Genomic DNA, 15,115 nt, shown 5'->3' with positions numbered 1-15,115 from the left:
GTTACAGAGGGTTAATATTCTAGATTTTGTCAGTGAGATCAAGGCAAATCATGGCATTTCCGAATAATTAATGCTGAAAGTGGAGCCAGTGAGATAATATTTATTCTGTTGGAGGGTCACCTCCTAATAGAAGGTTTCTCACTCAAAATGACTCTCTTTTGCTGCCCAGTTCACAGTGTGCACCCCAGGCATTAGGCAAGGCCCTTTTTTCACTGACAGCCCCCAATCAAAAGTAGGGAATTTCAGTTGAGCATTATGGGAGAATCCATATGGGTGCAGGGGCTAACACCACCAGCATGCCTCCTCTCTGATGTAGAATCCATCTGCCCCCGCTTGTGCGTTAGTGTTAATATTTTTTCGCAGATAGACAGCTTAAGTATACCTTTTGAGAATTTTTAATCTTAAATATAAACAATTGGTTCATTTCTCATTTGTCATTTTAAGGTGCTTAGAGGCTTTTCAGTGGATAAATATCAGGACACTTTCAAGGTCACCACAGCATCCATAGGAATCCTGTGGCATGCTCTTGGGTTAGGAGTGATAAAATATGAGTTTGTCTAGCTTCAACTCTGTCTGCAGGAACTTGAACACTGTGGGGTTTCGGATATTTACAAATTCATTGTTTAAGAGGGTTGCATGATGGATCTGAAAGACTATGTTTATTCTGAATTGACTTTTCTTCTGGAAGTATTCTGCTGAATGAAGCAAAAGTAGTTTCTTGTCACTGAGTAAAGGATTAGAAATTCATGGAGGTTGACTTGTCTGATTTTGCCTTTGGAGATTGGGCTCATAAATTCAGCATGAATAAATGGCAGAGTGACGCTGGGCTAGTACACCACTGGAATCAGATGAACATGAGTTTGAGGAAGTCCATGGCAATCCATATAGGAGCCAGATGCTTTATTCAAGCATGTGATTGGTAATGCTAATGCTGATATCTATGCTTTGGCCGTAGGCTTGAAAATGAAGGTTAATGTTATTGACAAGAGCTACATATGAAAAATCAAATGCAAATTACATTTATTGAGAGACTGTGCCTGTGACCAGGGGAGTAAAACATGAAAGATTGCATTTTTCAGTTGCTGTGTTCAACTGTGTAGGAATCAAGAGACTTGGGAAAGACAGGAGAGTCTTTTAACCTATCATGCTAAATATAGGCCAAATAGTACTAACAGACATGTGTCTCCTTTCTCAGCTGCTTTGAGGGTGTGGTAGCAAACAGCAATGATGAGCAGAGGTATGCCATACTTTATGTACACTGGATTTCTGTGAAGTTAGGTTATGACATTGCAGCCATCAATGTCTCACACAGAAGGAATAGGTGCATGGTGCATGTGCATGTCGTTGCCCCAAGCATCAGTAGTTTAGAAAGCTTTTGCTGACATTTTTGAAAATGCTTAGAACTATGAAAGTGTACCTTGAATATTTAGATAGCATATGTACTCCCAAAAATGTTTAAGGTTCTTAGGGGTTATTATAATTACATTAATTGATTGATAACTTAACCTCAAATACCATGGACTACTATGTTCACTAATTCAAATGAACATTTTGAGTTTACATACATCACAGCATGCTGTTATTTTACAGATTTATGTTAAGAAGAACAAAGCCAGACTATAATACAAGCCACTCGACTCGGCTCATTGAGGATGTACTCGCGGATGACAGAGATGACTATGATCATCTGATGCAAACTACTACGGTATGCTTACACTTCATTCTTATATGCTAGACAATATTTGATAATGCCCCCACTTTTGCTTTTGTCTTTTTGTTACCATATGTTACTGTCATTCTCAGGAGTGCGAGAGAAAGTTTGAGCCTTAACAAAGCAAAATTAGTGTGGGAAGTGTGTTTATTAAGCTGAATAGTGTCAGTGCGACGCATGTTTAAAACCTTAATGTGTGCTGTAATTTTATGCAGAATGAGAACTGCGCACAGAAATCTTTAGTAATTAGGCTCAATTGAGCCTTTATAAAAACATACATTCAATTTGAGGGCCATTCAACCCAAGTATGGGACAGCCAAATGAGTAATGGTGTTAGTATCCCCATTGCACAAACAGCAATATCAGTTAATGCTGCATAATTATTCCACTAGCCCATATGTCTAAAAGTTCAACTTGATTAAAACTTTACTTTGAAAATTTAAATCTGATATTAGTGTGTTGTCCCATAAATAAATATATGTGGGCTCAGCAATTAAAAATGAGCTCCCAGCATCTGTCTTTAATTTGTTTAGTTTTTCCCCATCCTTACTATTAAGAGTGGGCAATGTTTTTATCTGTAGTTGTAAAACTAATCCTGGTTTCTCGTGGCAGTCCAGCAGGCAGGCCCATAACTACTCTTACAATGTTCTGGAGTGGCTTTCTTTACAGTGTAATCCCTCTGGATTACAGCTGTTAAAGTGCCAACCAGTGAGCTATGCAGATCATGAAAATGAAACAAAAAGATTGATCAATGAGCCTAGAGATTACTATCCTGTGTAGATCGTGTTGGAAAAAGCATTGAGGAGCTGCTGGGGAAAGGAAAATAGTTGCTTAACTAAATTTCATTCTAGCTTATCGAGTGCATAACCACAATTGTATCAAATAGTGGTGCACAATTTACCATACCATGCCTGAATGAACCCTCATCAATGGGCTACAGATGCTACAACTAAGCATACCATTCAGTGGTCTCAAGGCCACACAAGTACAACAGCACCTGCATATTACTTCAGCAAACTGTGCCATATAGGACATAGACACGCTAAATGTAATTCTTAGACATGTGTTCTTTTAAGTTGTTCCAGTTTAGGACCTTTGACATACTATGCATTTTTATTATTGTGTATACCAAAGAGTGAGATTTTTGTGTTTACTGTGTTCATCATTAGATAATTACATTCCTTATACCCAACCAAAGTATTTAATATGCATTGTAGATCAGCAGCCTTCTGATCCAGAATGACCACATTGTCTTCATAAGATAAAAATAAAGGTTGCATGACGGAACCACTCTTGCAATTACAATGCATGCATTTACAACGTAGTCATTAACACAACTGCGTCCTTACCAGGCATGTCTCTACAACGCATGACTTTACATTGAAAATATAAGTATTTAGCAGGTAAGCATTATGCCTTTATATATGTGCGTGTGTGTGTATATATATATTATCTACTGGCGGTCGCCAGTAGATAGTTATAGTTAGGACCGTGTTTCCATAGGAAATCCGCAACATTCTATTTGGAATAACTTTGGCGCCGGTTGACGAATCCTCGCGAATTTTTCAAAACTAATGGGGCGCTACGCTCCACTCCTACCCTGAAAGTCTCGGGGGATTCGTCAAGCGGGGGCTGAGAAAAAAGGGGGGTCCCAAAACGCGTTTTCCCCATGCATTTTCCCATAGGACCTTTAGTCCGAGCTACAGCCCGAACGGCTGAACAGAATTACTTGAAATTGGGCAGAGAGGTAGTCCTCAGGTCAGGGATGTGCCTTTTGCAGGTCTGGTGTAAATCTGTTCAGTAGGTCCTGAGAAAATAGCATTTAAATCAATATATATATCTGTAAGCGCGCTCCGTGCGCTTACGGTAAGCTTACCGTACACGTACGGTGCCGTGCGCGAGCTCAATTCTGATTGGTGGTTACATGACTGTAAACATTCGAATCAGAAATCAGAAAGTATCAGAAAGTATCGGCCGCCATTTTCTGTCTCTCGCACTGAAAAACAAAGGTTGATAACATGAAAAGGGGGCAACGAAGAGAGTTGCAGACCCCCTAGCGTTCGTCAGGGGGTTCACGAAGGACCAAAAAGTATGAAAAATAAATTTAATAATTTAAAAAAAAAATCGCGGAGTACGCGTACGGTAAGCTTACGGTAAAAAAACCAATGAAATTCCACGTTATAGTTAGATCAGGTAACTATAACTTGCGCGACCGCAATGCACAATGTGTCATTTCAGATGTCATCATTAATGTCATGAGTGATGTCACTGACCATGTCATAAGTGATGTAATATGTGACGTCATCAGCAGTGCATTGCGGGGGCGCAAGTTATAGTTACCTGATCTAACTATAACGTGGAATTTCATTGGCTTTTTACGAGTGAAATGTACAGCTAACTATAACTTGTGTGAAACCTATGGTTTTTTAAGTGAATTTGCAAGGTTTTTTAAATGCTAATTCCTAACTATAACGTGTGTGAAACCTATGGTTTTTTCAGTGAATATATATATATATATATATATATATATATATATATATATATATATATATATATATATTCCACAGAAATCCAAGATCAAGACAGCTATTCTGCGTATCCTAAATAAACTGTGTTTGGCTTATTTCTGAGCGAGCGTTTTACTTGCATTTTTGTGGAATATAATTCGCTGGCTGTCTCCGCCGGCGCCACGCACCGTCTGCCAACGGGCCGGGGGTCCAGAAGGGGAAACCTTTGTGTGGAATATATATATATTTGTGAATATTTGGAGGCTTTATATTTACCTGTAAAATACTTAAATTTTCGTTGATTAAACATGCGTGGTACAGGCATATTTGTTTTTGAAAAATAAATATCTATATTTAGATGTATTTTTATACTCACATACATATATGTATGTGCGCATATATTTTTCCATAAATATATATATTTAAAATGCATATTTATTTTTAATTAGACACATATATATATAGATATAATAAAATAAATAAATATTTTTATGTGTATATACACAACCCCAACCCTTACACCAAACCCACCCTAAAAGTTCCTTTACCACCCAAATACCCAAACCCACCTTAAACCCTAAAAATTCCCTTACCACCACAAGCAACAGACCCACCTTAAGCCCTAAACATTCCCTTACCACCCAAACCCACCCTAAACCCTAATCATTCCCTTACCACCCAAAAACCCAAACCCACCCCAAATCCTAAAAATTCCCTTGCCACTCAAACCCCTAAACCCTAAAAATTCCCTTACCACCCAAACCCCAAACCTACCATAAACCTTAAAAATCCCTTACCACCCAAAGCAACAACCCTACCCTAAACACTACAAATTTCCTTACCACTCAAAACCCCAAACCTACCCTAAAAATACCCTTGCCACCCAAAATCCCATACCCACCCTAAACCCTAAAAATTCCCTTGCTACCTAAAATCCCATACCCATCCTAAACCCTAAAAATCCCCTTGCCACATAAAAACCCACACCCACCCCAAAAACAAAAAATACCTTTGCCAACCATAAACCCACACCCACCCTAAACCCTAAAACACTCCTGCCATTTTGATATATATATATATAGTTATATGTATATATATATCTATATCCACATGTATATATATATATATATATATAGAAATCCAAACAGCTATCTCCCACCTCCAACCGGCGAGGAAGAAGCACACGGACACCAAATCGTGCTTCAAAGGTTTTAATGTAGATCAGCACCCACACAGCACGCCCTTACGCGTTTCGGCCACCAGATGGCCTTGATCACATGAAGTAACTGCTGAAACATTGTGTTTTTATAATCCAAAAGCACTCTAAAATCTCGTGATGCTTGTGTCCATAGACATGGAAAAAATACATTGGTTTTTGAGTTTGTAATATGGTGATGGAAAACATATAGAAAATACAAATACATTGATAAATAAGCCAGCATGGGTCGGAAACATTAAATGGTTTTAAAGAATCGGTAAACCTACTTAAAGGATGCTCTTTGATGTGAATAGTAAAATCACAACCTGGAAACTACAGGTTATTCTGCATGGGTTCAAGGTACAGTGCTACGTTGTGCAAATACGCAATAACATGTGCAAAAGCTGATATCTAAAGTGCAAAAAGGTACTGTCAATGTGCAACAAGATGCAAGTGTGCAAAATACGCAAAGGTAGTGCAAACTGCAAATAGATGCATATTAATGCATATAGAGACCATAGATATCTATATATGAAGAAAAATCCCTTGATGCAATAAAAGACTTCTTAACAAAAGGGGCACGGACTCCAATATGATGCGGTGCAGTATTATTTGTTCATTGTATTGCAAGTGCCGTCCATGATGCGTTTCGGCCACGCCCAGTGGCCTTATTTTATCTATATATATATATATTATTTCACCAACGGCCCGAAGCATTTCAGGAGAGCACACGACAGAATTCCCACCATTCGGTTATTAGCATAAACCTTGCCTTCATTTCACGCTTCGTTCGTTCTCAGCCCAACGCGTTTCAAGGAATTGCTCCTCTTCGTCAGGGGCTCGCTTGTTTGAACAAAGGAACAGCCAGTCCGTCATTTATCTTCATGGCATGTGCATGTGTTTAATTAGTTACAGCCATCAGTTGGCCCGCCTTGTATACTGCGGCATGCTGGGACTTGAAGTCCTGTTATTCCCTATGTGAGTAAAGTTCCTTATGTCCATATTAAAAGCATGTAGGTTCCTAAGTAGGACTCGTGACGTTTCAGACAAGTCTGTAGAAGCTTGGAACTCTGTGCTGCAATGCGCTTGAAATCGTTTTCAGCAGCAGCCTCTCATGCTGTATGTGGATGGTGCTCCTCCCCAGGACAGGGCTGCCCTGTAAATTTATTTCACCAATGGCCCGAAGCATTTCAGGAGGGCACACGACAGAATTCCCACCATTCGGTTATTAGCATAAACCTTGCCTTCATTTCACGCTTCGTTCGTATATATATATTAGGGTGTCTTTCATAGATTCACATGCTTGAATATTCCCCGTCGTCGGAGTGGGAGTCCCACGGTAAATAAAATAGCAATATATATAGCAAAATATATACATAAATAATCACATAATTAGCGTTATACAGGTGTAAAAACACCCATAGTGTACCTATATGAGAAACTCCATAGGAATACAATGGAGAGAGACAAAAGACTTTTGTAGTCTATCTCTGTCATTATGTAAGTCCGAACTCCAGCCAATCAGGCGTCAGCCCCTCTCTAGAACCTTCTCCTCAGAGCCTCTCACCTCAGATTTTCTACCGCACGTCGTGTGACAGGGAGTCTCCCTGAGCTCTGCTCAGTTTTTGTCAGTCAGGATGTCTTCTAGTAAGAAATCTTTGTTTAGACCATGTTCTTCGTGTGGAAAACTGCGTTTATTTTCTGAGGACCCACACAGTAAGTGTATTTACTGTTTATACCCAGACCATGAAGTGGCAAAATGTAAATTTTGTAGAACCTTTTCTACAAAAACTTTAAAGGACAGAGACGGCCGCCTGTTATTATGGCTACAGAGACTGAAGGATAAGGATAACCCACTCTCTGATGTTGAAAGTCTTTCTGGCCGTTCTCAACCAGCCTCTAAGCGCAGTAGTGTGCAGGAGTTACCATCTCCTTTCCTCAAGAAAAAGAAACTATCTTTGACTCTGACAGCTGCCACTTCTGCTGTCTCACCTACTGCTTTGTCGCCTAAGGGACACTGTTCTCAGGCTGCTGAGGCGTCTACATCCCATTCCTCTGGGAAAAGATTGTCTGCCTCGTCGACGATACTCCCGACGACGAGATCTGCTGTTTCTAGCTCGTCGACGGTGACTCTGACGACGACATCAGCAGCTTCGTCGTCGACGAGCGTTCTGTCGACGTTATCCTCGTCGACGATTACCATCAGTACCTCAAGGGCGGTGACTTCTATTTTGCCCATTACTTCATCGTCGACGAAGAAGGTAAAGGTTCCGTCGACGAAGATTGTGTCGTCGACGAAGACGTCGTCGAGCTCGTCGACGCCCACTCCGTCGACGAAGAAAAAGAAGATCCCGTCGACGACACTGTCGACGGTGGTTCCGTCGACGAAAGCCTTGTCGACGAAAGCATCGACGACGGCTCCGTCGGCAGCGGCCCCGTCGACGGTGGCTCTGTCGACGGCGGCCCCGTCGACGGCGGCTTCGTCGACGGCGGATCCGTCGACATCGATTTTGTTGCCACAGACTCTGTCGACGATAGTTCCGTCGACCATCATTCCGTCGACGACGGCTCCATCGACGAGGGCCTCTCCAAAGGCGTCTGCAGAACATACCATGCAGCAGTCGACGGCAGGGACATTTGTAAAGATAAGAGTAAGCAGCGTTTCGTCTGCCCAGAAGACAAGGAGGGAACAACTACCTCAGCTAACTTCAGCGTCGGTTTCATCTTTAACTGGGGTTTCTTGGACACCATTACCTCCTAGTGTTGGCCTGGATAGCCAGGAAGACAATATTCCTGTGGGAGATGCACAGCCTCCCTCACCATTATTCGCTACGGATTCTGATCAGGAGTCCGAGGGGTTACCGGAATCTTTTGGAACGGCACAAAGCCCGTCCGACTTAGTTATTAAATGCCAGGATGTCAGCAGTGAGGATGAAGATCCAGTTTACATACAGCAGGTCCCTCCGAAGCATAAAACGGCGACTCTTCCTTTGTCGCTCATAACTAATCTCCAACGCATGTTGGACGACTACAACCAACGGTTCCCTCTATCCCCTCAACGTTCAGAGGTTCCGTCAGCCCCGGTGATTCCGGCAAATAATCCACCGGTACCTATTGTAAATCCGGTTCCTCAGATGCCGTCTGCACCTCCAAGACAGGTTCCAGAAAGGTTGTTGCCTCACTATGAGCCTGTAGAGGAAGGCCCTCAGGACACAGAAGAGGGTGAAATCCCAGATGATGATGGGGATGTGGATGACAATGACGATGATATGGCGGAGTGGGACAATTACCAGGCACAAACACCATCCCCCTCACAGATAGCAACAGGGGATTCACCTCCAGTGGACATAGCCAATTTTCACCAACTGATGGAAAGGGCAGCACACCGTTTTAAACTAACAACGGAGCGCAGAGAGGAAGATTGCTTCCTTTATGATTTCAAGAATCAACCTTATAAACAGACGCATGCTATTCCCATTGTAGAGTTTATTTGGGAAGAAGGCAAGAAATTAATGCAGACACCGAATACCTTGCCAGCACAGGTGCCTCGATTAGAAAAGAAATATAAGGCACCAATAGGAACCCCAGCATGCCTCACGGGTCAGGCTAAACCTGAGTCAGTCGTTACGCAGGCAGCGCAACGTAAAGCGAAAAATCCTGCATCTACTATCACCACACCTCCGGATCGTGACGGACGTCGGATAGATGCCATAGGGTGTAAATTCTCTTCTATGGCCTCTACTGTGGTTAGAGCAGCTAATGCCTTGGCCATCTTGGGACGATATGACAGACAAGTATGGGCTGATATTTCGGATGTGGTTCAGGAGTTGCCAGAGCCATCTAAGGTGGAGGCAATGAAGTTGCTCCAAGAGGGAGAAGCGGCATCGGCGGAAATAATCGATTGTGCAGTAGACATCGCCTGCATGGGGTTCCGTCAGCTTGCTGGATCGGCTGTTCTGCGTAGGCAAGGATGGTTAAGATCGACATCCTTTCGTCAGGAGGTACAGTCCATGATCCTTAACATGGCGTATGACGGCGAGGCGTTATTTGGAAGCCACGTCGATGAAGCTCTACAGTCCATAAAGAAGGATACTGAGACAGCTAGATCGTTAGGAAACCTTCAATTTCAAAGGAGCAATTTTCGTGGTGCACGCGGACGCGGCACCTCCTCAAGTTTTCGAAGGGACAATAAACAATACAAACCTTACAATCAAGGATCCAACCGTTACTCTTATGGCCAGCAACAGCAAGCATCACGAGAGCAAACCTCCAAGTCATATAGAGGAAAATCCTCATACAGAGGAACCGCGTCAAAGAGACAGTGACTCTTACCAGACGGACAAGATTGGAGGTCGAATCTCTCTGTTCTTTTCCCAATGGTCCTCCATCTCAAGGGACCGTTGGGTTTTGGACATTGTAAAAAAGGGACACGCCTTAGAATTCACCAAATTCCCTCCTCCCACACCACCCTCCGGACCGCCACCAGCTCACATGAAAGAACTGTTGCATCAAGTTCGACTTTTAAGGCAAAAAGGAGCTATAGAATTGGTGCCAGTGTCTCAAAAGGGAAAAGGTTTTTATTCCCGGTTCTTTCTGATCACAAAGAAAAACGGAGAGTGGAGGCCCATCCTCGATCTAAGGGCACTAAACAAATATATAAAGAGCCAATCCTTCCGTATGATGACGCTAGTAGACATCTTGCGCTTACTCTGGCAGGAAGATTTTCTGGCAACGATAGATCTCCAGGATGCCTATTTTCATATCCCTATATTACAGCGGCATCGGAAGTTCCTGCGTTTTCGAGTGGGTCAACACGATTACCAATTCAAAGTGTTACCATTTGGCCTGCGCTCGGCCCCTCGAGTGTTCACGAAGGTACTAGTTCCAGTAATAGCGTTTTTGCGACTCCAGGGAGTGCAAATATTTCCATACCTGGACAATTTTCTCCTGAAATCTCAGTCAAGCACTCACCTGCGACAACACACTCTTCTGTGCCAGGACGTGTTTCGCTCATTAGGTCTGTCCGTAAATGCAGAAAAATCCCAACTTCATCCGTACCAACAAAGAGATTTTCTGGGAGCAACTCTGGAAACTGTATCTGCAAAGGCGTTTCTCTCCCAGGAGCGTTTACAAAAGATGCTGCGACTGGTGTCTCTGATCAGATCAAAAGAGTCAGTTTCTGTGAGACTGTTAAAATCGTTTCTGCGAATGGCGTCATCATCCATTGCCTTGATCCCTCATTGCCGACTGAGGACACGTCCTATCCAGGAAGCTCTGGATGCTCAGTGGCGTCAGGTAACGGGATCTTTCCACGACATGATATGTGTCACAGATCAAATGAAGTCAGCATTCGCATGGTGGACAATTCCAGCCAACTTGACGGAAGGCATGTCATTCTGTCGGTGCCGCCGGACAGGACAATCACGACAGATGCCTCATTGGAGGGATGGGGCGCACATTTGGAGGATCTCTCTGTGAAGGGAAGATGGTCAACACATCAAAGATCTTGGCACATCAACAAGTTGGAGCTGATGGCGATTTTTCTGGCTCTAAAATCATTTCTACCTTTGCTCCAAGGAGAGTCAGTGCTAATACAGACAGACAACACAACCTGTATGCATTATGTGAACAAACAGGGCGGAACAAAATCCCCAAGTCTCTCCAGGTTAGCTCAAAGAATTTGGGACTGGTCTCTCAGTCATCATATCATGATTACGGCAGTACATCTGCCAGGAGTATCCAATGTCCTAGCGGATTCCCTGAGCAGGTCCTCCTCGTCGACCCACGAGTGGGAGTTACACCAACCCACTCTAGAGAGGATATTCCAACTATGGGGTCGTCCGCAACTGGATCTCTTTGCTACGCCGGAGAACCGGAAATGCCGAAATTACGCAAGCTGGCATCCCCACAAGGAGTCGCAGGGGAATGCCCTTTTGATAAACTGGTGCAATCTATTTGCGTACGCCTTTCCTCCAATACCCCTCATACCTCGGGTTCTTTGGAAGATGAGGAGACAACCTTGCCACCTGATTCTAATAGCCCCGCGCTGGCCACGACAAGCGTGGTTCTCAGAACTGCTCCTGCTGTCCCAATGCCAACCAATCCTCCTGCAACATCGGATGGATCTGCTCACAATGAGCGAAGGGAGAATTTGTCATCCAAATCCCTCCTCACTGAGCTTATCGGCCTGGAACCTGAACACCATGAGTTCGCCCACCTAGACATCCCGCAGGATTGTAGGGATATTTTGGCCCAAGCAAGAGCACCCTCTACAGTCAGGACGTACAAGTTCAAATGGAAAAGATTCTGCCACTGGTGTGCTGCTAACGGAGTCCATCCGATACATTCCACGGCAGAGCAATTGCTACCATTCTTCTTGCACCTAGCTAGTTCTGGACTGTCTCATGCAACCTTACGGGTTTTTCTAGCAGCTATTTCCCGATTCCGGCAAGATGGATCAAGTTCCCTTTGTTCCTCAAGAATAATCCGCCAATTCTTTAAAGGCTTATTCCGAAAATTTCCGCCAGTTCGGCGTCCTCCTCCGTTGGCTGGAGTTCGGACTTACATAATGACAGAGATAGACTACAAAAGTCTTTTGTCTCTCTCCATTGTATTCCTATGGAGTTTCTCATATAGGTACACTATGGGTGTTTTTACACCTGTATAACGCTAATTATGTGATTATTTATGTATATATTTTGCTATATATATTGCTATTTTATTTACCGTGGGACTCCCACTCCGACGACGGGGAATATTCAAGCATGTGAATCTATGAAAGACACCAATACTGGAGAACCACCTGTTTACAGGTAAGTAACAATTGTTCATATATATCTCTATCTAACGGCTTTGTCCTTACCTGCAAAATAGTTACATTTTTCATGGTAATGGCATGTGTGGTAAAGGTATGTGCGTGATAAAGGCAAATGTGTGATAAAGGCATATGCATGGTAAAAAGATGCATGGTTACGGTTTTGTGTTAATGCCATGCGTGGTTCCTGCTGTGTTGTAAAATCTAGTTCCCAAAATAAAACCTGCCTGTGTCCAGGTTTGGGTGGAAAATAATGTGAAAGCCAGAAGTGACTTGTCATAATTCCCACATACAAATGAAGAAAACTCAGGGCTAGAATGCAACCTTGGTTAATTTAATTTAACTTAGAGATTTTTACTGTTAAAGATCCAGGTGGATTTGTCTGGGCACTGACCCAAATGTCCTTAGACCATGTGGTCATAATCTATTTCCATTGTTGCGAGCTTTTGCCATAGAAGAGGTCTATCCATCAGGTGAATACTCTTCTGTGGTTCACAAACAAGTGCCACCACTGCCTTTCCTCATCAGTGTATAGGAGGCCATAACATTTAGGGGCCTATAACAATGTCGGTCGGAAAGCTTTCCGACCGACTCAGTCTCGGAATGGTTTCAAACCGATTGATTCCGAACACCGTTCAGTCGGACTCCCATTTACCGACTACACAGGCTCTGATTGAAGAAAGGGATGAGTGGGGAAAGTCATGCAACCTGTAGCGGGCACCCAATGGTGCCTGCCACACTGTGCATGGTATTGAAGAGAGGTCTCATGGGTCCCCCCACTGACCCCATTTGGAAGACTCCAGGAGAAGGGGAGCCCGCTCCGGCCCCCCAAAGTCAGACTCCAACATCTGATCCGTGTTGTAACAACCAATTTGGAAAGGCTGTCCGATACCAACATCGTAATATGTCGGTCGGAAACGTGATCCGTAGACCTGTACGAGTCGGCTCCGAATGACTGGGTTACTCCGAATGCCATTCGAGTCAGAAAGTCTGAACGGTTTCTGTTTCGCAATCGGTTGGTCGGAAGGCTTTCCGATTCAGTCCAGAAAGACGGTTCCGAATCGGATTCAGAGAAACCAAATGCCATTCGAAGCCTTTCCGACGACATCGTAATCAGCCCCTTAGTCTGTCATCCATGCACCAATCAAAATTCCGGTCTTTGTCTTAGGACATGGACCTCTCATGTATCCTTTGAGTTAAATGCCCAATAAGCACCTTTGCAATAAGCATATTTTAATTGTCTTGGAGAATTATTCTCCTTTTGTGGAAAAAGATGCAACGCTTTTGAAATAGAGCACCCCTTTACATGCATGTGCCCTTGGCGGAAATACCACATCATAGGGTATATTTTTTTAAATTAACCCCTTCGCTGCTGCGGACATTCCGCTGCAGCGCTGGGGGGGGCAGGGGGGCAGCACGGTGGGCCTGTGCTCATGACGGAGCCGCTCCGTCATGAGCCACAGTTGAGCTGTGCTCATGACGGAACGGTTCCGTCATGACTCCGCCCATTTGCGTTGTCGCCCCGCACAGGCGGGGAAACAGCGCCGCGCAGGCGGAGCGGCCGCCAACAGGATTGTCATGACGGAACCGTTCCGTCATGAGCACACGCCAACCGTGGCTCATGACGGAACGGTTCCGTCATGAGCGGGGAAGGGGTTAAAAACATGGCCATTTATATATTTAGTTTACTTGCCCAAGCACAAATTAGAATTCACATGCAACCAATACCCAACCTCACTGTTATTCCTCTTTATGTCATACTCAGAAGTGCTGCATAATACTTGGCAATTAAGCATGACAAAATAATTCCTCACTCAGAAACCTGCAAATACTGTATCTCCTACCCCTACCTCTGCAGCAAGATCCGCCTCTGCTCCCACCAGTAACTTCTCTTCCATAATTTGTCGGCATCTTTTAGAGTTCGCCCCTTCTCCCTCAGCAACATCGTCATACTCATCTCAATCCACATCCAGCAGCCACATGCCTTGTATTAGAATATCTTCTAGAGGCGCTTCTTGTCCGAAAGACAATGAAAAGGAGTGGAAGTCAACTAGTGCCTGGTGCTTCATTCTTTGTGGCCTTTATCACTAAACATCTTCTCCATTTCCATTTATATAAAACAATACATTTAAATGCAAATCACACAATAAACCACTATTTTTAAGGAAAATATCACATTTGAAATAATGTACACCTACAATCCTGAAAAACATTTTCATAGCCCAGTTAATCTGTTAACAGAAACTACCCAATCAAGCATGCTCACTCCCTCTCGTCCCCTCTTTCTTTTGATCTTCCTTTCTAGCTATCACAACATTATATTTGTTCCCAGAGTACTTTTTGTGTTTATTTACTTGACTTATTCTTTCCTGAATCCTAAATTTCCAGGAGTAAATCTTACCTACTCATGGAAGAATACTGTGGATTGGGCCTTATTAGTGCAGTGTCAGAGTGAGATCCTTAATGAACTTGGTGAGGATTCGCATTTAAATTCACATGTAGTGAAGATATGATTGAACATTTATTTAGCAGTTAAGGTTTGTATTTTTTTTCTTTGTATAATGAACACGTCACATTACATTGTTATTCACGTGATATGGGGACCAAGACATCAACAGTTGTAATGACAGAGTCAGGCTTCAGGACATCCTGAAGCCAGACTCTGTCATTACAACTATTGATGTCTTGGTTCATATAGACAGTGGTTACATAGGTAAGGACCTGTTCCTTGTGGTATTATGGATGGGTGGTCATGGTTACATTAACCTTGTCCATTAGACATTAATGAGTCCCAGTGGCTGCTCCTCCGCTAAGGCGGAGATGCGTCGCCCGCTGCTTTTTGCAGTGTAAAAAAGGAAAAATAAAATGATAGTAACTCAAGCTTA

At 43.4% G+C, this 15,115-nt stretch overlaps 1 protein-coding gene across 1 annotated transcript in view; it reads left to right on the top strand.

Annotated features, from left to right (window-relative positions):
• RYR2 (ryanodine receptor 2) overlaps nucleotides 1-15,115 on the top strand; it is a 3,458,987-nt gene that overhangs the window by 1,737,617 nt on the left and 1,706,255 nt on the right. Inside the window, exon 30 of the mRNA XM_085612346.1 lies at nucleotides 1,591-1,705. Coding sequence (XP_085468472.1) covers nucleotides 1,591-1,705 — 115 coding nt within the window. The remainder of the gene's footprint in view (nucleotides 1-1,590; nucleotides 1,706-15,115) is intronic.

This window comes from Triturus cristatus, chromosome 6 (genome assembly GCF_964204655.1).
Source record: "Triturus cristatus chromosome 6, aTriCri1.1, whole genome shotgun sequence".
Classification (NCBI taxonomy): Eukaryota; Metazoa; Chordata; class Amphibia; order Caudata; family Salamandridae; genus Triturus; species Triturus cristatus.
Note: the sequence above shows the minus strand (reverse complement) of the source record. Positions and strands in the feature narration are given on the sequence as shown.